Below are 23,977 nucleotides of genomic sequence, written 5' to 3'. Positions count from 1 at the left end.
CGCTACGCAGAAGCGCGCGCGTGCTATTCCGCATCCTTCACGCATTTGACTCACCAGCGCCACAAGCGTACACGTGTGGATGTATTTTTGTCTGTGTATTCATCTGAGGTCACGTCTCCCTCAATGACGGGGGGGCGGAGCGCCACAGTACGCGGTGTCCCAGGGGTCCCCGTAGCCACCCACTCTGCCCGGAAGCCAGGCAGCCACTTCACCCCCCCCCCTCCTCTACCCTCCCATCCATCCCTGCCAATATTGAACCACTTCTGGTGGGGACAAGGGTCAGTTCCTGGATGGCGTTGCCTCGGAGCGACGTGCGACAGTGAACACACATGTGCCATCCACATGAGGGCGAGAGTTTCAGCGTGGCCCGGGCGTAGCCTGCGCCACACCGTGAGGCGTACCGTGTGGCGACCAGCGGAGCGGAGGGGGGGTGGATGGAGTGTGAGGCAGCGCACGTGGTCAGGTCACTGAGTGGACGCGTTGCTGTACGGCGTGCCTACGACTACTTCGTGCCACGCGATGGACGGTGTGGCAGGGCAGGGAGGGTGCCGAGTGAAGCTGAACTCGTGTCTTGTGCGACAGAGAATAGGCCCGCTGCGAAGCCATGCGAGCTCACGCACAGTTTTCTCCCCCTCCTCTTACCAGTGCGGTTCGGTGATGCGTCGCCTCTTCATTGTGTGCTGATGTCCTCTGCCACATGCCAACAAGACGCGAATGGAAGGGCATGGAAGAAGAAGCCGCTGAAGCGGTGTGCGCGTGTGAGGGCGTCGAGTAAGCGTCTTTGATGGGTAAGATTCCGCGCAGCGCCCCTTGACTTTCCTCGCCCTTACTGATGCATACGTATGAGTTCGTGTATTGCTCTCTGCTACGGCGCTGCGTGCAGACTGTGCTACGTTACTCAGCGTGGTCCTCCTCGCATATGCGCGACTGTCGCCGTCCTCCTTCAACTTCCGGTCTCTTTACATGACTCCGTGCGTAGGGACCAAATCTGCCGTTCGCCTCACTTCTCTCCTTTGCCACTCCCCCTCCCTCCCTCCCTCTGCGCCCTGGTGCGAGTTGTACTTCTCTTATTCTTACGATCCACTTTCTGTAGTCTTACGCTCCCACGCACACGAAGACATACGTGGCGCTCAGCATGTTCAACGCGTCACAGGTGGATGAGCTCTTTGCCAGCACCACTCGCACACTGCAGCGCTCTCAGGTGCTGCTCGATGAGCGCCGCAGCACCATCCAAAATCAGCGCGGCCTACCACCCATGTTTTGCGTAGCCTCATCCTCGGCTGCCTCGATGTCCATCGGCTCAAGCGTAGCTGTACCCTACGGGAGCGCGAGTAGCAGCTTTGTCAGTACTGTACGCTCCCTGAAGTCGCTCAGTGAGTTCAGATCGTACGTCGAGGCCGCTACTGACATGATGAAAAAAGTACGCGAGGAAGCCACGGCACCGTCGCCGGCGATGCAGCAGCGGCGCGCAAAAGGCCAGGATTTTGCGCTACTGCAGAGCATGACGCGCGGACTGCGGGGAGCAGCGACGGCAGCGTGGCAAACGTCAGAGTCGACAGCCGCGCTGTGGACATCCGCTACGGAGGCTCGTGGTGGTACTGAGGAAGCGGCGGCCGCCGAAGATGCGACGGCGGCGGCCAGCAGCGCGATGTGCGCCGCACCAGGTGCGCACACTGGCAGTACGCGAATCAGCGGTGCGCAACTCACGTCGACGCTGATCTTTAGCGCCTTCTGCGTGGACATTGCAATCTCGGTGCCTCGCGCAGCCTCCTGCATCGTAGCGGAGCTGGAGTGCGTATTTCAGTCCTCCAGCGAAAATGGCGCGCCGCCATCGGTGGTGTCGGAGTGGATGAGGGACGGCAACGTCAAGCTCAGCACGCTGCTGCGTGACGTTGCTGCCCTGCTACCACTACCCGTCACGATGCGCCTCTTCGCGCGCATCGCGGACCTGCTTTTTCGGCCTCCTCCCGCCTTCCTCCGCGAGCCCAACGGATCTTCCGGTCATCTCCTCGGGTGTGAGCTCTTGAGCGGCGGTCAGCTTCTTCTGCCTGCTTTGAACTACTATCTACTTGACCAGTATCCCTCCACACTCGCGTCGCGGTGGTTTTTGCAGCCACTGCAAACCACCGCCGAACACCTCCGCGCCGATTACTACACGAGCGCTGACCAGTTTCACGTGCAGTGTCGATGGCTTCTTCGGCTTGTATTGACGCTCTTGTACGCCTGCCAGTCGATCGCCCTGCCCACCTCGACCTCATCACGTCCACCGCTGGAGCGTCGATTGCGCACCGCGCAACGTCTCTGCGATACGTGGCTGATTCCGCTGGAGAGAACATTTGGCAGCAGCACGGCGCGGCACGGCATCTCAGCTTCCTTCAACGCTGCCCTCGTGCAGCCCCATGGCCACTTGGTGGAGCGGCTACTGCTTACTACGTCGCCCGCCTCATCTTCGAGCAGCCTTAGAAAGGCGGTGCAACAGTCGCGTGAGTGGTCAGGCATCCTGTACTCCGCACAGTACCGCCTTCTCCTCATCCTTGAGAAGCTGGCGCACTCGGAGGTGGCGCAGGCAAACGGCACCAGTAGCACCTCTGCGAAGCAGCGCACTTACGAATCGATGCTGCGCCAGAATGGCGGAAAAGTGAGCGTCTCACTTCTGCAGACACTTGCAGAAGACAAGCAGCTCGTGCTGGACGAGACGCCGTCGCGCTCGCCGGATGGGCACCGCCTGTACAAGCTGCACGACGGTCTGCTCAGCGACAGCAACGGCAAAGCAGTGTTTGTGTACGTGGACGATGGTGCGCTTTTCACGAAGGTCAGCAGAGCTCGCGCCTTTCAGCGGGTAAAGAGCGTCGAGGAGATTTTCAAGCCGCTTCAGTAACGTCTTTGCGTGGGTGTTCTCGAGTACGTGAGTGCTGTCATGCGGATGCAGAGGCAATGAGTCCATCGACACCGCATGAAGGGGGAGGAGAAAGTTAAAGATGCGCCCCAGCGGCTGCGCCTCCAGTCCACTCGCATCAATACGCTCACGTCTGCGTGTTGGAAACGGAGTAAGCGACGTCAACAGCCCAGCACAGAGAGGAGGGAACACACCGAAGAGAGGCAAAAGTGCGGCTCAGGCGACGTCTTCTCGCAACTCACTCTCCACTTCTTTCGCTAGGAGGCGGTGCATTTGGTGAAGAGGGACGCAAGAGAGAAGACACGGCTCGGCTTGTTGTACGTCTCTCATACGGTGATGTCTCTCGCTCTCTCTCTCGCGGTTATCTGCTGGGCTTCTGACAAGGCACTCGGGGCGGAGGCGGAGGCGGGAGGGGGGGCGCTATACCGCTCTTCTTGACAAAGACCCCACCATGAACGGCGCTCTGTCACTTCTCCGCGTATGCGTGGCCTTAGCGGACGCACACGCGCGCGCGCTCGACCACCTTTCGAGAACCTGACGTAGAGGGGCAGCGAGCTCAAAAGAGAGAGCATTGCTACACTCTCATGCCACTCGGCGCCTCGCCAACCTTTATGCACCCCGCTAACCAAACTGTTGTTCGTCTGCACACGTGCTCAGTTGCACAATGACACACCGCCAGCTGTACGCCTTCGCCCACAGGGGCATACGCATCGACACTCGATTCACTTTGTAGTCTTTGCTCATCTCTGTACCTTGTTTCCCTACTCGCCTATCCCCATCTCTCCCTTCTTCCTCCCCCCTTCGGTTATGTCTGTGTGGAACATCTTGGGTACAGGAGTCTTCGATGCCCTCACTCCTCTTTGCCAGACAGCAAAGACGCGTATTGGCATCGCACCGTGGCTATCGCATCCCTCATCTCTCCTTTTCTCATAGAGGCACGCATTACCTACACCCTGTGTAGCCCAAGAAGCACACACACACACTGCACGTATCTCTGTGCGGGGAAGCTGAGTCCTCTGCTGCTGCTGCTGTGTGACGTCGGTACAGTGCTGGTCCAGCGTTAACGCACGCGGGAACAAAAGGGCGAAAGCCGGAGAGCACATCGCTTTGCTGCTCTGATGCATATTTTGCAGGTGCGCGCCGACCTCACCTTCTGTGCGTTTTCGCGTCCGCTTCGCTCTGCCTTGGCACCAGCTCCTACAGGATGATGTCCGTGGCAGGCCCTCCGCACCTCCCGACGCGCTCGCCAGATGCCGTGGTGCACGCACATAAGTTAGGCACACCTTTGACCGAGAACCTTGCGCCGGCAAACCCGCTACTCGCCGCTCCGTCCAGTCAGCTGAACAGGGCAGGCAGTCAGTCGCTGGCAGCGCGTGCACCGGTGGACCCCACCCCCAGTGCGGCGCCCGCTTTAGATGTCGCTACTCTTCTACGACACGCACTCGTCCGCGACTTGATTCGCGAGAATGAGGGGATGTTGATGGAGCTGGCAGGGCTTCGGGAGACAGAGAAGCACTGGTGTGGAACACAGCTGCGCCTTGTAGCGCTGGAAGAGAGTGCTGCTCGCGCAGAACTCAAGGCAGGGGAGTCGATTGCGCGTGGGGTGTGGGTCACCCGCGCCCACGCCTTCCTCGCAGCGTACGTGCAGCAGTTGGAGCAGCAACTGACCAATGAGGCAGCAGAGGCGGCGGAGCTGCGGGGATTCGCCGAGCTGGCGCAGGCGCAGCTGGCGAGGAGCTCACAGCCCTCGACGCAGGGTGTGACACTAGAGAAAGACAAGTACAGGTCACCACCTACCAAGGCACAGCGAGGCAGCAGAATAGCTGACGTGGATACTGACAGTCAGCGCGCCAGCCTCGAAGAGATCACAAATGTCCGCGGGTCAGTGAAGCGGCTGCGCAGCGTAGAAAGTAGTGACGGCGGCAGCACTCCCCTTGGCCCACCGCGGCGCACGAGCAGTAGCCAAAAAAGCCCAGGTGCCCTCACAAAAGTGCGCAAAACGATTCACTGAGGTGTGGCTGTCGGGGGGGGTGCGGTGCACAGCGAACCCGTAGCGTGCGCGCCGCCCCACACATTTGTTCCAGCTGTCGTGGACCCCCCACCCCCACCCCACCCCGCTCGTCCGCACCGACAACAAGGGAAAAGGAGCGCGTGCTGCCCGAGCGTGGGAGGGGAAGTGGAGGGGGTCAGCAAGGACACTTCTCTCTCATGTGCAACTGTGTGTTTCTCACCTTCGCCACTTGCACAGATGTTGCTAGACTCTTCTTGGGAGCGCTCCCCCACTCCCTTTTTCCTTTTCTGCTTCCGCGCTTGCCGCGAGGTTCACTGAAGCACTAAAGGGGGGGAGCGTGCTGCGCTCCATCGCCCGTACCCTCACGCTCTGAACCTCGAGCGGCAGCAGACAAACGAACACGCGTGTGAAGGAAAATACTACCCCCGCAATGCCATGTCCGACAGGAGTACTCCTCTGCGGTCTTCCACGTGTTGCGTGCGATTTCGCTTGCCTCTTAGGGAGTGCTATAGGGAGAGAAAGGGGGCAGGCTGAGCTGCGAAACATCATTCGGCATTTTACTACCCCATTTGCTTTACCTGTGCAGCCACATTCCCAACCCGAGAGAGCAGCACCCCTACCCCCCCTCTCCCTCTCTCCATCGCCCGCCCTACCGACCTCTCACCTCTGCCATGTCTCACGCCTTCCCGAATTCGTATCGCTGAGACGCCGTTTTTCTTTTCCCAATTTCTATAGGAGCGCAAATGTGCACACGCAGTGATGAGCTGCGCAGACTGGCACCTCAGACACCCGTAGTTGCCAGGAGGGTGTCCTCTCCTCCCCTCTGCTACCACACCCCATACCCCCACCCGCCCATGCACACACGTGCACGAAAATGCACCACTCATCCGACTGCAGCATCGATCTGTCGATGCAGGCAACAAGATGAAGAGCAACAACAAGCTGCGTACCCAGTCGTCACGGTGGTTGCATGGCACACGGCTCTGGTGCCCGGGGACTCGGGTCGAAGTACGATGCGTCTCTCCTGTGCCCCCACCCCCTCCCCCTCACTCCACCCGTTTTCTCTCTTCTTTTCTTCTTCGGTCTCACCTCTTGTGGAGGTTGGGGCGGATGCGGAACTTGCACACGCACAGGCCCACACGTCCCTGCACTCACCTGTGCTCCGTGCCACGCTTACACCGCGCAGCGGACTCGGTGCTCGGCTGCTCATCTCAGACGAGCGTACGGGGAGCTCAAATCACCGTCTTCTGCGAGTACGTATATCGTGATATTTTGTGTTCCGCCATACAGACAGAGGCCCGCCAACTCCGCAGTGCTTATGCAGGCTCCCAAGGAAGGTGTGTCGGCAGAAAAGGGAGAGGCCATCCCTACTGCTCGTCAGTCGCTGTCGGAGACACCGTTCATGGCGGATCCGGCCGAGGTGGCGGCCCTCGATATTCCAGTGGAGTACGTCCGACGCATTGAAGATGCTCAACGGGTCTATGGAAACCACTACATGGAGCACCGTATGTACACGAACGCGTGGAATCATGCTGTCATGACAGTAGGCTTCCAGTGCTGCTGGCTTGGGGTCGGAGCATGGATCGTTAGCCGCAGTCTGCGCTACTCAGACCCCATGAACTCTCTTGTTGCGAGGTGGGCGCAGCACTCATGGGTGCGCCGCCTCACCACGCCCATCTCGTGTTTGGGGGTGTTCATCTTCACAGCAACGTGCACGCAACTGCCGTACGATTTTCGGCTGCTGCGCGAGGCATCCGCCGGTATTGAGACGCAGAGAGCTCTCATGAAGAGGGCGATGGATGCACGCCACGTGGCGTATCAGGCAGGCAAGGTCGCCAAGGAGCAGCTGGAGGCGAGGGAGGCGGAGGCCTTTGCCAAGGACATGAAACTGCAGTAGAAGGGGAGGAAAGACTACCCCACACTCCTGCGTACCGTTCTTCTCCCGTGCATGTCTCTCTCGCTCTCCTGCACTGCTGGCGCGTCTTCTTGGTAATGGTGAGGAGAGGGACAAAGGGGATCCTCGAGATGAATTACCGTGGTGCATGCCTTCTTGCCCCTTGCCCCTTGCCCCCCTGCTCCCTACCCCTCCATTTCCTCTTGATGATGTGGTGGTGGCTGTTGTGGTGCGATTGACATCCCTTGTGGTCTTCACTTTTCCCTGTCACGTGTGCTGGACTGGAAGAAGGTGGAGGGACAACCGTGCAATGCAGAGCTGCATTTCTTTACTAACTGCCGCTGAGGCACTCACACACCTTTTCCATTCAGCGGGCCCATTCGCCGTCGCACAAGACACGAGTTCAGCTTCACTCGGCCCCCTCCCTGCCCTGCCACACCGTCCATCGTGTGGCGCGAAGTAGCCGTAGGCACGCCGTACAGCAACGCGTCCACTCAGTGACCTGACCGCGTGCGCTGCCTCACACTCCATCCACCCCCCCCTCCGCTCCGCTGGTCGCCACACGGTACGCCTCACGGTGTGGCGCAGGCTACGCCCGGGCCACGCTGAAACTCTCGCCCTCATGTGGATGGCACATGTGTGTTCACTGTCGCACGTCGCTCCGAGGCAGGGACAGAGGACCTGCCGGGCTTCCCAACACCAAGTGGAGGCACTGAGTCGTGGGATACCCCACGCTGAGGCGTTGGCCCCCCTCCCCTCCGCTCTGTAATTGAGGCCGCTTATGCACTAACGAAAACTGAAGAGCATCACCCGCAGCGCGGGAAAAGGAAGACAGCCAAGGGAGGGCAAGAGGGGGCGAGACCGAGATGGCAAGAGCTCTCATTCCCTACCTGTGCTCATCCCCTTACTCCACTTGTCGCTTTGTCTTGCTGCCCGCCGCGAGCACAGCCACACAAGCATCACCGCCGCCGTTCAACTGACGCGAAGGTGCACCAGACGCTGCGCTGCCATACACACCGGACATGGTGTTACGGTTGCCCACGTGTTTGTGGCTCCTATAAACTGCAAGGAAATGGGTGCACATCAGCTCTGCAGCAACGTCGCGCCATCTCACAGGTGATCTCTACGCGCATGGCTTCATTCGTCTCTCTAATCCCCCTACTCTCTCCTTTGCTTCGCGAACTAGCTTCAGCCTCGCAGCTCATCTTCGCTCTCCAGCCACCCCCGCCCCCCTACATCTCCCACACCCTCGCACCACCATGGCCGTCTCCCGCCGCGCTCCCCGCAAGGTTTCCCACGCGCACAAGGCCCACCGCAGGCCGAAGCGCTCGTGGAATGTGTACGTGAGCCGCTCACTGAAGGCGATCAACAGCCACATGTCACTTTCGCACCGCGCGATGATGATCATGAACTCGTACGTGACCGACTTGCTGGAGCGCATTGCCTCGGAGGCTGCGTCGATTGTTCGCGTGAACAAGAAGCGCACGCTGGGTGCGCGCGAGGTGCAGACGGCGGTGCGCCTTGTGCTGCCGGCGGAGCTTGCGAAGCACGCCATGGCTGAGGGCACGAAGGCTGTGTCGAACGCGTGCCGTTAAGTCGGTCAGCCAGAGGCTGCCTACGCCCTGTGCTTGCAACGGAGGACGCTTTCCCCGCGTGCGCCGTTTGCTTCTATAGAGATTTTGTTTTATCTTTTCTCAAATGTGATCGCGTCTTTTACCGGAGTATTTGCCGGGGTCTGCGGCGGTGGACAGCAGAGGCACGGGAGGGCAGCGGGGCGTGACAGTGAAGGCAGAAGAAGCGTGGGCAAGCACAGGTGCGCTTCTCTTTCTTTCCGCCCTTCTCTGCATTCCCCCTCTCACCTCCCCTCCCCGCTTCTTCATCCTCGCCACACTGCAGAAGTGTTTGCTTTGTTTTCTCTCGCTTATTACGAGTGACACACATCTCGACTTGCTTTTCCATCCCCGTCGTCTCTTCTCCTCTTCTCGGAGTCTCCCCCCACAACGACCCCCTCCCCCCGCTGACACCTCCGCGAGGACCACTCCTGCCACTGCAGTGAAGAGGATACGGCGACTTGCAGGCGTGACAGCCGCAACACCAGTGCCTCCAACGAGGGCTTGTGTCCTCCCCCGTACGCAAGTATACCTCACTCGCTCACCCCTTCCCTCATACCTCTCGTGTCTCCGTAGTTCCTCGCAACGAGGCGAGACGAGACGAGGGAAGCGAATCCGTTAGGCGGCTGCCTCGCCACGTCCAACAGGCGGGGCCACGACGCTGTTGACTGAGTGTGTGACCACCGCCGCTCTTTCTGGGCAAAAGCGCGCGTTGTTTCTCCTCCTCCACTTAACCTGTCACCCCTTCCGCTTCCGTTTATCTTTTCCCTCTCCCTCCCCTCGATCCATGCCACCTCCGCCACTCCTGACCTCGTCCCACCACCTTGGCACGCACCCTGTATCCGCGCGTGTTCGTGCCTTCTGGGTCTCTCTCCCTCTCCCCTTTCTCTGCACGTTTCCTCGCAGTGCTCTCACAGTCTCCAACTCGGTGCACGTGACAGCGCCCCTTCCCCTCCCCACCCTGTTGTTTTGCATTGACATCAGCGTGCCATCTACCCCGGCCCCCCTCCCTCCTTTACGTCTCTCTCAGCTCACACTGTCCGAGTCCTCTATTGTTTGACTGCACTTTTTTGACTTTGGCTTTCCGCTTGCCCGCTCCGCTCCGGCTGCGCGTGCATCGCGTCTTTGCGAATATCTCACTGTACCCCTGTGCTCACCACTGCTCGATCATTTTTGCTTGACTTGGCTGGTTTGCAGCTACTTGCCTCATCCACCTCTCTCTCTCTCTCATTTACTTATCAAGTGGGTCGTTGTGTGCGTGCCTCCCCCACTTGCAGCCCACACCTCTTCTATTTTGCTGTTGTTTTCTGCTTTGCCGTCACTGTTGTGCCCACCTCACCTCCTCTCACTTTCTCTTTTCTACACCGCCGCTTGTGGGCGTGCGCACGCTGAGTCTCTCCTCTTTAAGGCGGAATCACCAAATCGTGGTGTGTTTATTGTCTGCGAGGTGCTGTCTGTCCTTCGCTTCTCTTTTCTCTCTCATCACGTGGGACTGTCTCTCCCATCCTCCTCTCTCTCTGCTCTGGCGTTTGGTTCTCTTGCTGCGCTGTCTCCCCCTCTCCCCCTCCCTATTCCCTCATCCTTCCCACACAACCACCGTCATCTTTGCGCCCAGGCAAAGCAGGAGAGAAGAAGAGCCCCTACAAGCAACTCACGAACACACCGTCAGAATGACTCGAAAAGTTGCTGCGGCAGCCGTCCTGGCAACCGTAGCGGTTCTGCTGCTGCATACTTCCTTCCTCGCCTCCACGACTGCTGCAGTGGCCTTAACACCGACGTCGTCGGCACCGACAGCGATGCAGCGTCAACGCCTCCGCTCCCTCGCTGCCTATGCACAGCGAGTCGGTGTAGCTCTGGAGCTCTTGGCTGATGGATACAACCCCAGCCATGATAACGGCATTATGAAAGCTGCTGAGGTGTTCGTGGAAGCGGACCACCTTCCCAATTCTGTAGGTTACGCGCCGCAGCAAAGCGCTGGTCAAATGTCACTCCTGGGGTACGTCACACATTCCCTGCAGCGTCCCCTCGGCACGGTGCAATCCGCTGTTCAGTCAGTGGTGAAACGCGCCAGGGCCGTCCAAACGCTTGCGTTTGTCGTGGCCGGCGGCCCTCTCGACAGCCAAGCAAACGCGCTCCTCGCCAAGATGGACACGGAGGCAGACCTCCGCACGGAAAGGGCGGATGCCATACTCTCACCTCTCGCGTCGTTGCCCAACATGCGCAAGGCCCAGCCATCTATTCGGGCCACCGCACAGAAAATGAGCGCACAGCCCGCACAACTCGCACAGGTGCAGCAGGCATTCGCCAATACGAGCGGCAGTCAAGCGGAGACACCGGACTCGCAGTCGACAGAGGTGGCCTCTCTACAGTGCATAAATGGCGTAAATGCCTACTCCTCCAATGCCATCGTTGCATGCAGGAACTCCAATGAGAGCTACACAGCGGCTGAGTACGTGGTACTCCCCACACATGCACAGGAGGCGTGCAGCGGGTTCATCTCCAACGATGGGCCGCTCACACAGACTTGTCTGTGTGCCCAAGACCACTACATGGAATACGTCAATGAAACTAGCTACTCGTGCAATAGTCGCCCATTAGACGTGCAGGTCATTCTCGAGGACAAGCACCTGTGCTTCAGCAAGGATGATGCGGCGCTGGGGTTGTCTGGAACCATGGAAGGGGAGTACTGTATCAGGACTCCTCGCAACAGCACGCTGCAGCTGCCTGTCACGTGGAAGTACAACTTCCTCAGCGATAACACCATGCTCGCTGTGGCGGCGTTCGAGTTTCACACTGTGCCTCCCCAGGTACCAAAGGGCCCCAAGGGCCTACAGTGGGTCGTCATGAAGGCCAGAAGACCTGTTATGGGCACCTACAGTGAGCTGGCGATGAGCACAGACGTGTTCAGCTACGTGGTGGCCGGCTACGCTGGCGCAAATGAGTCCCGGCCGTCACCGAACAATGTCGGGTTTTACCTCTCCTACAACACCAAACTGCGTTTTGCCTCCGCCTTTTCGGCTGTGTTTTGCTTCACCTCGCCGCGCAAAACGAAGGACCAGATGAAAGAAGTGCCGCTAGGGCGAACGTCAGCCCTGAAGGAGTACCTCGGCAACGCCAATGGCGTCTCCCTGCACTCGCTGACCCTCGACCTTTCCACCGTCCCTGACGACTTTGTGGAAGGCAATCAGATGTACGTGGAAACAGGCCTCAAGGGGGGGCCGTCAATCTACCCCCATCGCGTCTCCCGCATCCACATCTCCTTCACCGACGTCGACGAGCCACCCGCCAATTCGTATAAATACAAGAAGCAGTTCAACCCGCTCTACATACTGCTGATCGCCGCCATCAGCATGGTTGTTGTCGGCACAGGGTTGGCCGTGCTCTGGTACTATTGCATGCAGCAGGATGACTATGTCGACAACCTTGTGTCGGATGCGCAGCGTAAAAAGGCCCAGAAGCACCACTCCAGGGCGAAGGCAGGGCCTATCAGCTAAGTGCACGGCATCAAAATGGTTAGTTCGAAGGGAGGAAGATGGGCAGGAGAGGGAAGGAGAGGGAAGGAGAGCCCCAAACAAAATCAATCATAGCGAAGCAGCGGGTGTAGTGCACGCCAGTCTGTATGGAAGCTCACAAGTACCTGTTGTAAAGGGTCGACCTCCAGATGCACTGCCCCCCTCCCCCCTCTTCTTCTCGCTCTCCGCTACTCACCATGCTGTTGCCTCTGTCGGTCTCTCAGAGCTCATCTTTCCCACCCTCCGGTCCGTCATGGGGTCTTTGGTAGAATGAAGTGGGATGGTGACGCGTGGGCGCCTCTGCTGGCAGTTTTTTTCACCTTTCTTCTGTTCGATTTGCTTCTTTGCTTACAATGGACACTCACCACCGCGCCATCTCCATCGCCATCGCTTCACTTGACAGTGTCTGTGCCCACGCTACCGCAGCGGGTATATGTGCATTGACCTCAGTGCGTGCTGGAGTATTCAAGTTGCCTCTCTCTTATGTTGGTCTCTTTCACTGCCGTTGCTCACCCCTTTTGCTTGCTGAAACCGCTGAAACAAGCCGGTTCTCGCTCTCCTGCGTAAGCCTGATCGGCGAATTCTCCCCTCTTTCCTTTTCTGAACTCCCTCAATGACGCGGGGGGAGGGGCGCCACAGTACGCGGTGTCCCAGGGGTCCCCGTAGCCACCCACTCTGCCCGGAAGCCAGGCAGCCACTTCACCTCCCCCCCTCTCCTCTACCCTCCCATCTATCCCTGCCAATATTGACCCACTTCTGGTGGGGACAAGGGTCAGTTCCTGGATGGCGTTGCCTCGGAGCGACGTGCGACAGTGAACACACATGTGCCATCCACATGAGGGCGAGAGTTTCAGCGTGGCCCGGGCGTAGCCTGCCCCACACCGTGGGGCGTACCGTGTGGCGACCAGCGGAGCGGAGGGGGGGTGGATGGAGTGTGAGGCAGCGCACGCGGTCAGGTCACTGAGTGGACGCGTTGCTGTACGGCGTGCCTACGGCTACTTCGCGCCACACGATGGACGGTGTGGCAGGGCAGGGAGGGGGCCGAGTGAAGCTGAACTCGTGTCTTGTGCGACGGCGAATGGGCCCGCTGAATGGAAAAGGGGATCTTCGCTGGACCAAATATGTGCTTGTCGCTAACAAGACGTTCTCTCACCACACAGCCATCGCGGACGTCCTGTAGGCACACCGACACTCATCGCCCTTCTCTTTATCGGCGTTTGTGCGTATCGGTGCACCCGCATGTGGGTCTAAACTGGAAAGATGCAAAATGGTCGCCACCACTGCGCTGCAACTTCATCGCTGCCCCCCTCCCCTCATTCTTTCGCCTTCGTGTGTCCTCTCCACTCACCCTCCAGAAGACGCGCCTTGCCAACCCACACGCATCCTCTGACACACCGAATCAACTACTACATAACGAAGGGTGTCATCATGAACTCCTACGCGATTATTCCGCCCGTGTACCCTTCGCGGGACGCGCAGGATATTGAGAATCACCGAGCCGTCGCTGCCGTCGCTGAATTCGCGGAAAATGGGCTGTCCATCGCCGATAACTTTTTCGCCTACACGGATGGTCGCTTGCCATCGCTGATGGTCAATGGTGAGGCCATTTTGGCAGCCTTCGAGAAGCTTTGTGAGCGCTACCGTCACGAGCGTCCTGCTGGCTGGAATGAGGCGCTCTTCATGAAGGAGTGTGGGCAGCGCGTAAACCCGGAGAAGATCGCAGAAGTCTGCATGCGCCCGGCGCTGGACGCGAACAGCTTTGCAAGTGCCCTGCACCACCTAACTGACAAGGATCTACCGCGGGGTCGCTACCTCCTAATGAAGGACAGCATGAACGCCATCAAGCCGCATGTGCCCACAAATGCTGTCGTCGACCTCCCCGAGGCGCTGGCGGCGCTGCATGAAATTCAGCACGTTGATGCAACGGAGGCGATCAAGGATGAGCTGTCGGGGATGGATGAGCAGCGGCGAAAGTGTGCGACGCAGGTTCAGGAGGCCCAGGCCGTCTACGACGCCGCTCTCAGCCACGGCGACGTAATCGAGGTGGAGCGGGCTCACCGCTACCTCATCGCGGCGCGCTACGAGTACCTTGTCTGCTACGCGAAGCGCCTCCATTTTCTGAGCTCCACAGAGGAAGACGACGAGGTGGTGCACTTTGCTGATCGCCTGCAGAAGTTGCGCGAGGACGCCAAAGATGCCGTGAAGGTCTTCAGTGACGACAAAGATGCCCTCAAGTCTGCACTGCAGACGGACCTGGTGAATTGCGACAATGCGCGTGCGCACGAAGCTGCCAGCCATGATGCAGCGCAGGCGGCCTTCAAGGAGCAGAGGAAGAAGATGGATGCGTCGCTCAAGTTGATTGTGGAGCGAAAGGCCCAGCTAGTACACGAACTGCTACAGAAAGCGGTGGAGCTGCGGGAGGTCATGGAGCAGCAGCGGACCATGACGCAGGATGTGGTGGAGGCAGTCAAGGCAGAGGCGGAGCGCGTGACGGCTCACGAGGAATTCGTCACTATAGGGAACCAACACGTGCAGCGGCTGCGGCGGTGCCTTGAGTACTGTGATGGATGCGAGCCTGTGACCCGGGCGATGGAGGAGTACGTTAAGGAGATGGTGACGAAGCTCCCCGAGGAGAGCGCTGGGAACGCTCTTAACGCGATCATCGACCACGAGTCGGACGAGTTCCTCAATGTCTACCGCGCATTTGTGTTCGTGTGTGGTGAGCTCACGGTAAAGAAGACGCACCGCCTCGACACGCTGGAGCGCCAGGCCCGGCTTGCGCAGCATAACCGCGACAGCGCCATGGACAGCCTCGACCCCAACTACAAGCACTATCGCGAGGAGCTGGCGGAGGTACTGGCGCAGGCGCAGGCGGTGGAGGGGGTCATCAACGCCTTGCACGCCACGCAGGACGCCGGTGAGCAGGTGTTCGAGTCTGTCGAGGACCTCGTGCTGAGTTCGCACGAGCGCACCGAGAAGCCGTTTGTGCACCCTCTGCAAGAGCTTGGCCACGAGTCCATCGCGGCCCGCACCCGCTTCGTGAATCGTTCGATGAAGTACGTCGAGGGCGAAGAGCAGGAAGTCTTCCAGAAGAAGGCACGCATCGCGGAGGCTAAGGCGCTTGTGGAGCAGGAGCAGGAAGCGCTGGAGCGCGGTGTCAACGCGGCTGCCATCGCCGCCCCTGTAGCGGCCACGTCAAGCGCGGCGGGTGACGCCGTCGCTGCACCGGCGCAGATCGAGGCTTAGGTGTGTGCAAGTCGGGCAACGAATGATGTAAACAATGCGAAAGGCGAGAGAAAAGCCACGCGACGCACGGCGCAACGCCCTCTCATCCGACTCGCCTTTCAAGGTTGGAAACTCCTCCCCTCCCCTCCCCCCCCCCCCATTCCGCACAGCTTCGCGATGTGGCTGCCGTCAGCTCGCACACCTCTCTCGGGGACACACCATTATACTGCTTTGTGTGCTCTTCTTCTCCATCTCGCCGCTTCTCATACACCCACCCATCAGTGGAGTCTTTGCCAAGTGAGAGCAGTAGAGGAGTGGATTGACAGAGGTGTGGCGGCGGCGACATCACGGCAGCGGAAAGGTACAGGTGATGGCTGTGTCGTGCGCGCTGTGTGTATATCGTTTTGCTCTCTGGTCGCAATGCAGGTACTGCTGCCACCGCGCCTATCTTTCCTCCTCTCTTCTCATCGCGATTTCCCTCAGGTGCCTTCCTCTACCTCCTTCGGGGGTTCACGTAGCCGCGCAGATGCGGCTGATTCGCTTTGTTGTCGGCGTCATTGCAGTATTTCTCTGTCGCATGTATAACGCCGCGTGCTACGCGGAGAGGGCGGCCGTGGGCTGGGCGGGGGGAAGGGAATGAGGGAACACGGCGCAGTGTGGGCTGCGCAGAAGTGGTCCGGCTCCTCTACGAGCGGTTCGCCATGCTGTGGCTCCTACTCGCTGACTCCAATCTCCCCCCTCCCCCATGGCTCTCAGCCTCCCCCACCCATCAACCCCTCCCGGCATGACCCGTTCTACTTCGCTTACCTGTCCCACTGATCACACAGCTGCGGCGTGCATCTCCCCACCACCCTTTCCCCCTTTTCATTCAATGTATATTTCATGTTAGCCTTTCTCTCCTGTTGTAGTGCGCGCGTGTTCGCTCAGCTGTCGACGTTATGCGTGTGGTGGGCGTTCTGCTACCCTCCCTCTCCACCCCTTCTCCGACCTCTGCAGGTGTGTTCTCTTCTCTCTTTACTACCTTCACTGGACCTCCTCTGCACTCTCTACCCTCTCCCTATACGACAGGCGGATAAAGAGGGGAGGGAACAGGTAGGTGAGGGTTAGACGGGTCATTGAGGGATGACGATGGACAAGGGCGGTGGCACCGCCGCGAGCAACGCATGCCTGCAAACTCGAGGCACACACTAGCGTTTGGGGGCCATTGTAAAAATGCAGCGGAGACAAAACCTGTGCTTAGGCGGCAGGTGTACGGAGGCAATCAGGATGGCCTCCGCCCTCGACTGCTCACCCCGTGCACCTCATCACGGCTACCTGTTGCATTTGTGCTTGAGGGGCGAGGGAGGCGGTAAAACAGAGGAAGGTGCGCTGTAAAGGACCTTCCTCCTCGGGGATCTGTGGAAGGGCGTATTCGAAAGTGAAGTGCATCCTGTACTCCAGACGGGAAGAAACCGAGAAGGGGGAAACTGAGTGGGTGCGTGTGCGCTCGAGTACTCCTCTTCTCCCGCCCTCCCTCCTCCATCACACTCCAGCTGCCCTCGTTGCGGTTGCCCGACTTTTCTCTCCACGTCCCCCCTCCCACTTCCACTGACGATGACTTTTGCTGCCTCGGCCTATCGGTCGTGCTCCACGTCCTCGGAATAGGGCCATCAACACCGCCCACCATTCCGCTCTCTCTTTTTTCGCTTCACATTGTCTCCTGCATCTTCTCTTCTGAGTTGCCACACGGCTGGCGTGGGCACCGGAGGGAGTGCGACTGCGAGCAACTTCTCTGCGATGCGTCCTCCTTCCATCCGCTAACAGTAGACGCACACGAACTTGGAGTTGGGCTGAGCGGTCAGAAGAGTGCAACTGTTGAAGAAGGTGGCCAATGCGAGGGGCTCCGCCTCCGCAGTTTGACGAAGCCGCAGCCGCGAGTGATGTCGTCGTATTGCCTTCCTCGTCAGAAGACAGTCCCACACCGGCACCACGCCTTGCACCAGCGCAGGTGGCACAATGGACATTAAAGGATGTGGAGAACCACATCTTCTTCGTGGTCTGGGTGTGCGGCATACCCGTTCATCTCCGTTACATTGTGCACCTGCTGGAGCATAGTGCAGTGAACGCTGGAGGAGGCAGAGACCAGAGCCCTCATTTCGGATCGACAAAGGAGTCGCTGACAGCGATGGCACAGGCAGACGTTCTTGCGCCCGTATGCCGTCGAGCTGCTGAACTGCGCCAGGTTCTCTCTCGGTGGCCCATCACGGTCACCCTATCCGGACTACAAAGCCACGAGTCGTTCTCCGAAGTTGTACCGCTTGGTGTCCTGAGTCAAGTGCCCAAACATGAGGACGACGGGATCAGACATGTCGAGGGCGGCGAGTGTCAGGAAGACTGCGGGAGCTTCAAGCTCACTGCGCCTGCCTTCTCCTCCGCCTCGTGCTCCATTATCCAGGCAGGGGCTGTTACGCCTGCGGAGCGCTTTGACAATGTGGCAGCGCTGGCCTTGTGCTCGCCAGCAGAGCGAGGCGGTGTGTCGCCGACCTCAGCGCCAAGCGCCACGTGGTGTGGGCAGGCGTACTGGACGGCGTTGACGCAAGCGCAGCAGTGGATAGCCGAGTGGCCCTCGTTCTCCAGCGGCTCCTTGGGCCACACCAACTCGCTCGGCGGTACTGGCGCCACGTCCGCTTCTTCATGGCCCCCTCTACGACCGGCATGTACACTCTCCGCTTCCAGACGAAAACACCTTCGAGGCGGTGGCGCGCCGATCACTGACAGCGTTGTAGTCGTGGACGCCGACGAGGGGGAAACGCGAGAGAGCGCTGGAGGCGCCGGCTCCACTTCCAGCACCGCCGACAACATCGTGCCTAATTCAAAGGTGCAGCTACGTGAGGAAGCTGAAGTTGTTGTCATAGACAGCGACGAAGACATCCTGTGAGGATGTGTCTGGGGTGGGGAAAGGTTGTACTCTGAAGGCATTCGCTGTTTTGCCCACCCATAGGAGTGCGCACTCCCTCTAAGCACGTAGGGAGACTCGCTCCTTCGCTAGGCCTCTCTCTCTCTTACTTCGGTTTCACGAGAGCAGCATTAATGTATGGCCTGCAACTCGCCCCTTGCATATGCAGGCGCTCTCTCTTTCTCTATCGACGCTACGCCTCCGGAGGAGTGAGGTCGTGCTTTGCGCAACGTCTGCCTCTTCACATATATGCGCTCTGACGGCGCATAGCGCTACACTCTTCCTGCGCTCCCCTGTTCCCTCCCTCCCCCCCCCCACACACACACGCATCCCCAGTCTCCTCTCCTTCTGCACGAGTGTGCCAGTACCGCAGTCCTCCCACACACTGTGGTTTCGCCTGTCGCTCTTCCACACAGGCACACACGCGCGCCGTTGCGTTTCTCTGCAGCCTCAGGGGTCGTGTCCGTGGCGTGCCTACGCGCGTGCTCCGGCGAGTGCCCCCTCCCCCCCCCCCTCCTCCTTTGGACGCCTCCGTGTGGTCACGTCACCATCGCTCGCCACACTTTTCTCTGCCACAACGCCATGCAAGCAACAGCGCAACGTGAGGAAGAACGCGTGTCACACAACCATGGCCGTGTAAAGGCTGTGTGAGTTGGCGCACGCGAGAGGGACCTGCTGTAGTGCGCTGCTGTGTGTGTGGGGGGGGGGGAGGAGGTTGTGTACCTCTTCGGTGTATAACACAGACGCGACACCAGCCAGCACATCGGCCCCGGTAGAACAACGCAAGGAGAGAGAACACAGTTGCAATCACGCCTCGCAGAACTGAACGTCTCGTCCTCCGCCCCTCACTCCATACACACACAGGCACGCATTCTGCCCCTCTAAACTGTCACAGCTTCGCTCTCTCTCTTTCCTTGTCAACTGTTTCTCCTTTTCCCCTCGATGTGACTATCGCCTGTCTGAGTCTTCTCATCAGTCTCTCTCTCTCTGGCCAGCTCGCTGGATTGAGTTCACATACTCCTCTCCCCCGACGCACACAGACATATTTGGTCAGCCTTCGTTCTCTTGACTGCCCGTTCCTCCTTTGCTGAGCTACTGCCCTTACGTCTGATGGGTGTGCAGGTGCATAGTTGAGATGGAGAGCGGCAGGCAGGCGAGTTGCACACAAGCAAGCACAGAGACACACTCACTCTGTGTGGTGTGTCTTTTTATTGCGTTCCCCGAGCTCTGCCCTGCCCTGCTCAATCGCCTTTGCCACGGTGGCCTGCACATTTCGCTCGGCACTTTGCTTACTCGGCTGCGTTGTCGGTTGTGGGGCGGGGAGGACGGGACGGGGGAGCAGCGCCGTTCTGCGGCTCATTGGCGGGTGCGTTCGTCATTTCAGCGTGCAGGTGTACCGCAAGGAGCACTGGCGCTCTCATCACCCCATCGGCAAAAGGCGTCGGCAGCGCTGAGCCTCGCCACTCGCCTCCGTACACGTGCCGCGAGAGCACTTCTTTCTCTATTTAAACACGATTGGGAGCGTTGGCGGTGGAGGAGCTCGTAGAGGCCCTCTCGGATCAGGTGGAGTGGATAGGCAACAGGCACCACCTCGTGAAGCACAAGGGCATTGATTTTGCTCGAGTGCAGTGCGAGACGCTTCTGCCGCCAGCGGTACAGGCGGCGCAGGCGCGGCGGACAGAAAAGACGGGACTGTTGCTGAAAATTCCCATGGTGAAGATCGAGGTGAACGGAAGGCGGCACTGGGTGCTGGTGTTGATACCACACCACGTCGTTCGACTAGTGCGGCCCGTGACGTCCTACCTGTCAAGCTCCTCCCTGCATAGCTTCATCCACCGCAACCCCTTGCTCTTCAGTGCATGCGAAGCATCCCACCAGCGGGAAGACCCCATTACTGCGGAACCCAACACAAATCGCACCACAACCCCGACCCCGCAGCCGCGCAGGTCATTAGCGGATGATCGCGATTGGTGAGCGTTATGAATGTAGGTGAGGGGGGTGGAGAGTGTGTGTGTCATCTGAGCCCCCACACGCACGCAGGTGTCGATAGATAGATATAGCTGACTGTGGATCTGCGTATGAGCTCAGGTCCCTGTGTTGATCTTCGCCTTTTCCCTTCTGTGTTGCTCGTCGTTTCTCTGCTGCCTCTGCATCCGTGCGTGTCTTTCACGGGGTGCACTTCGCCTTCTACTTGGAATCGATTGCGCTTGTCTTGATCGCGGCGAGGACGAGTAGCGCTGCGTGTCTTCTTGTAGACGTGTGTCGGAGCCTCGATTGTCTCTCCATGTGCTCACTCCCTCTTTCTCTGCCTCTCGATGTGTACTGCGGTGGGAGTGTACATACACGCAGGCAGTGCAACGCACCCGCGTGTGTACTTTCCCCGCCCCCTCCTGCTCCGTGCCCCCCCCCCTCCCTCTTCCACCTTTGCCTCATCCTCCACATCGTGGGAGCGCAACTCGGACATCCCCACCCCATCAACTTCATCCAACTAACCGACACAACTAAAGCATCTACACTTTTGCCGTTCCTCACGCGGCCATTCGGGGGCGAGGAGTCGCTCTGGCCTCCCTGACGTCGCAGGCACTCGACCCTATCACCGCCAGAAGTGGCTCGGCATTGGCAACAATGGGGGAGGAGCTGCTTGACTTCCCCGCACACACAGTGTGTATGGGGGGGGGGGAGAGGCTACGAGACTCCTGGGACATCACGCGCTGTGGTGTGCGTCCCTGTCGTTGAAAGGGTGGAGAGTGAGTTTGAAGAACGAATACCAAGTCGATCTGTGGTTGCTGCGCGCGTCTCTCTTTCACTCAGCAGTGCGCTCCCTCCGAAAGGGCGGTATTGTGCTGTGGTGGTCATCGGGATGTTTCTCAGCGCTTTCACAGTCTTTATCGTACCGCCGGCGTTGTTTTCTTCTGCTCGCCTACTGCTGCTGCGTGTGGCCCCTGTTGTGTGTGTCGGTGGACGAAGAGCATTGACAGCTGTCGAGTTGAAGAATTCAGTTCAAGTAGCAAAGGTCTGTGTGGGTGCTGATCAGCTCATGATGGTGTGCCGGATTCGCTCTTGCCTTGCTCTCCTCCCCTCCAGCCCCCACCCCTTCCTCTAATCACCGCCCTGCCTTGTTTGGACATGCATAGAGGGAAGCGGAGCACCTACAAAGACGCGCAGGCTCAGAATGGCCTTCCCCCATCTCTTCCCTCTCCTGTCACGGTCTCTTGTTTTTCCCTTTATCTCTGTATGTACTTGCATGCGCTCTTCTCCTCCTCTCCTTCTTCCACCCATCCATCACACGTCCTCGCTCTTTACATCAACATCCCCATTCTCCAGCGGACCTCACCTCTCTATCTCTGGCAATCTGACTCCGACTCGTTCTGTGTGTGTGTGTCTCTGTGAGCCTCTGACGTGAACTGCGCGCTTCCTCACTCTCGTGCTCTTCCCCCATTTTCAAAGGCTGACGGCGCACTCCGTTTGCCCGTGCGCTCGTGTGTCTCACACCACACCCGGTACGTCTGTGTGTGTGGGTGTGTGTGTGTGTGTGTGTGCCGCGCCTCTCGCACTCTATCCGTTATCCCGGTGCTTCCCTCCCTCTTCTCCAGATCTGCAAGAGCGAAAAGACTCCTGTAGAAATGTACCCCAACAACTCTGATATTACAACCGTCTCAGCAAGCGAGTCGGGCGCAGCCGGCAAGTCGGCTTCACCTGCTAACCTCAAAGACTGCGAGGAAGCAGCTCTCCAGCCCAATGCCGTCTTCGTCAACGTATACGACATCTTAAAGTTCAACTCGTGGCTTTGGTCGGTGGGCATTGGGGTGCATCACGTCGGCATTCAGGTGTACGACGCCGAGTACCAGTTTGGCCGCTGCGATGAGGGCAGTGGCATCCGTGTCGTTGAGCCTCGACACTCTTCGCCGCATATTTTCCGAGAGCAGTTTTATGTCGGGCAGACGCAGCTAAGCGCTCTAGCAGTGCAGGAGCTCGTGTCCAGCTTTGCTCAGAGCGACACGTGGCTGGGGAGCAGGTATCACCTCGTGAAGCACAACTGCATCCACTTCGCGCACGCCTTCTGTGAAGCGTTGCTGCCGCCCAACGTGCGGGTGGCGCAGATGCGCACGGCGCTGCCGTCTATGTACCAGTGCGCGTACATGGAGGAAGTTGAGGTGGACGCCCAGCGGTACTCGCTGCCGGTGCTCATTCCTCCTCATGTGGATCGCCTGAGCAACTATGCGGCCTCTTACCTACCAGAGTCAGTTCTGCAGATGCTGGACTCCATGGACAACTCCTTCATAGTCCCCTGAGCAGGTGCTAGAGGACGTGCCGCCAATGCACCTAAGTGTGTGTGTGTGTGTGTGTGTGTGCCTGTGAGGGTTTTCGGCGGAGGGTGGGGTGGGGAAGAGCGGCGCATATGCACAGCTCCTCCTCCATAGCTGCTGTTTTAGAGCTGCTGCCCTAAGAGAAGTCGCCTTCTAACCGAGCATGCGCTCCCCCACCCCTCCCCCTATACCCTCCACCTTATCTTTCCCTCTCCTAGCGCCTCGGCTTCAACGTGGATAGACACGTAGCAAAGAAGAACGCCGGTCGCTCGAACGCTTTCTCCTCCTCCGTCTCTGCTTCTCTCTCCCTTGGTGTGATACAGCAGCACAAGTCTCAGTGCTTGTCCTCTCCCCTCCCTCGCACCTCAGACCAATTTAGTGCCTCTCTATGGCCCACACACGCGCGCGAATACGTATCAGTGTGCAGCTTTGTTCCCCCCTCCACCTCCTCGCTCGGACTAACCGCTGAAACGATGCTGATGCTGAGCAACTCCTTCTCCGACATCCTCGTCGTTCCTGTCTCTCTCCCTCTGTACACACACACACACACACACACACCGCCCTCTTCTCTCCTCCCGCACAGACCTACAGACAGCTGTGCGGCTGCTGGGAGACGGGACACACCTGCAAAAGTTATTTGCCCACCTCGCTCTCCCCAAGCAGGCACGTGCCATGCCCTGTGGCGTCACTGTCTCTCTCCTCTTCCCTCGCCGCCGCGCACTCACAGTGAAGTACAGACGGACAACTGTCAGCGTCGATGCCCAAACCAGTGGGCAGCAAGGCAAAGGCCGCAGCCGCAGTGCCGAGCGGGCCACCAGCGCTGTACGACGAAGTTCTCAGCGGTCCTCCGCTGGTCGTGGAGATTACCGCAATGTCAGCGTGGACAGCGACGACCGGTGCCGATGCGCCCAGTAAGGAGGAGTGCTTGACGGGTGGGGCGCGGTGGGGCCACGCGGCAATGTTGTCGCCTAGCGAGTCGGTGCTCTGCGTCGTCGGTGGAACTCCGTGCCACCGACCACGCATAGCAGAACAGGCACCAGCTCCATTATGGGAGTACACGTCGGCGACTGCAGTGACGGTGCCGACATCAATGAACACCTCCGGCATTAAAGCGCCGGTTGCTATTGCACATGTATGGAAGGCTGGCGCGGTACCGCGGGCGGTGAAACACGATGCGACCCGCAGCTTGAGAACCGCCGCTGCTGGGGATCACGACTGGCCTCTTTTCGCGTCCTGGTGGCCCTCGTGGTCATCGGTGAACGGTGCAGACAGACCGTCAGTAATGTATTCGGACGGTGGCTGGAGTGGTGCTTGTCGTATTGCTGGGGTGCGTGCGTTCGCGGAGAGCGCCTACGAAAACCCTCACTTCACGCCTCCATCGCTGTCTGCCGTGGCTGCCAGCTGCACCCGCAGCCACCATAGCGTCACGCGCGTGCAGGGGCGGCTCCTCCGATTCGGTGGCGAGACGCAACAAGGCACCGTCGCAGCGCTGGAAGAAATCAGCGACGCGTCGGGGCTCTCGGATGAGAAGCAACAGGCAGACGAGGAACGCAAAAACATTGAGGCAGCGGGCAGTCGNNNNCAAAA

At 59.3% G+C, this 23,977-nt stretch overlaps 8 protein-coding genes and 1 pseudogene across 9 annotated transcripts; all 9 read left to right on the top strand.

The window, feature by feature from the left end:
* Positions 1 to 1,135: 1,135 nt before the first annotated feature.
* On the top strand, positions 1,136 to 2,878 carry LBRM_09_1430 (conserved hypothetical protein; the record flags this gene model as incomplete). Its single annotated transcript, XM_001562706.1, has 1 exon — positions 1,136 to 2,878. The coding sequence occupies one exon, from the start codon at positions 1,136 to 1,138 to the stop codon at positions 2,876 to 2,878; it is 1,743 nt and encodes a 580-aa protein (XP_001562756.1).
* A 1,222-nt stretch (positions 2,879 to 4,100) lies between these two features.
* LBRM_09_1420 (conserved hypothetical protein) lies at positions 4,101 to 4,907 on the top strand (the record flags this gene model as incomplete). Its single annotated transcript, XM_001562705.1, has 1 exon — positions 4,101 to 4,907. The coding sequence occupies one exon, from the start codon at positions 4,101 to 4,103 to the stop codon at positions 4,905 to 4,907; it is 807 nt and encodes a 268-aa protein (XP_001562755.1).
* Positions 4,908 to 6,225: 1,318 nt separating this feature from the next.
* On the top strand, positions 6,226 to 6,804 carry LBRM_09_1410 (conserved hypothetical protein; the record flags this gene model as incomplete). Its single annotated transcript, XM_001562704.1, has 1 exon — positions 6,226 to 6,804. One exon carries the CDS (start codon positions 6,226 to 6,228, stop codon positions 6,802 to 6,804), a length of 579 nt encoding a protein of 192 aa, XP_001562754.1.
* Positions 6,805 to 8,060: 1,256 nt separating this feature from the next.
* On the top strand, positions 8,061 to 8,396 carry LBRM_09_1400 (histone H2B; the record flags this gene model as incomplete). Its single annotated transcript, XM_001562703.1, has 1 exon — positions 8,061 to 8,396. One exon carries the CDS (start codon positions 8,061 to 8,063, stop codon positions 8,394 to 8,396), a length of 336 nt encoding a protein of 111 aa, XP_001562753.1.
* Positions 8,397 to 10,207: 1,811 nt separating this feature from the next.
* LBRM_09_1390 (conserved hypothetical protein) lies at positions 10,208 to 11,905 on the top strand (the record flags this gene model as incomplete). The annotated part of the gene is made up of 1 exon (XM_001562702.1): positions 10,208 to 11,905. The coding sequence occupies one exon, from the start codon at positions 10,208 to 10,210 to the stop codon at positions 11,903 to 11,905; it is 1,698 nt and encodes a 565-aa protein (XP_001562752.1).
* Positions 11,906 to 13,351: 1,446 nt separating this feature from the next.
* On the top strand, positions 13,352 to 15,169 carry LBRM_09_1380 (putative paraflagellar rod component; the record flags this gene model as incomplete). Its single annotated transcript, XM_001562701.1, has 1 exon — positions 13,352 to 15,169. One exon carries the CDS (start codon positions 13,352 to 13,354, stop codon positions 15,167 to 15,169), a length of 1,818 nt encoding a protein of 605 aa, XP_001562751.1.
* A 1,849-nt stretch (positions 15,170 to 17,018) lies between these two features.
* On the top strand, positions 17,019 to 18,065 carry LBRM_09_1370 (hypothetical protein; the record flags this gene model as incomplete). Its single annotated transcript, XM_001562700.1, has 1 exon — positions 17,019 to 18,065. One exon carries the CDS (start codon positions 17,019 to 17,021, stop codon positions 18,063 to 18,065), a length of 1,047 nt encoding a protein of 348 aa, XP_001562750.1.
* A 1,527-nt stretch (positions 18,066 to 19,592) lies between these two features.
* On the top strand, positions 19,593 to 20,057 carry LBRM_09_1360 (annotated as a pseudogene). Its single transcript has one exon. A coding segment is annotated over exon 1 (465 nt).
* A 1,649-nt stretch (positions 20,058 to 21,706) lies between these two features.
* LBRM_09_1350 (conserved hypothetical protein) lies at positions 21,707 to 22,375 on the top strand (the record flags this gene model as incomplete). The annotated part of the gene is made up of 1 exon (XM_001562699.1): positions 21,707 to 22,375. One exon carries the CDS (start codon positions 21,707 to 21,709, stop codon positions 22,373 to 22,375), a length of 669 nt encoding a protein of 222 aa, XP_001562749.1.
* Between the last annotated feature and the right edge of the window lie 1,602 nt (positions 22,376 to 23,977).

Source organism: Leishmania braziliensis, chromosome 9, assembly GCF_000002845.2.
Source record: "Leishmania braziliensis MHOM/BR/75/M2904 complete genome, chromosome 9".
Classification (NCBI taxonomy): Eukaryota; Euglenozoa; class Kinetoplastea; order Trypanosomatida; family Trypanosomatidae; genus Leishmania; species Leishmania braziliensis.
This window is presented reverse-complemented; position numbering and strand designations above follow the sequence as displayed.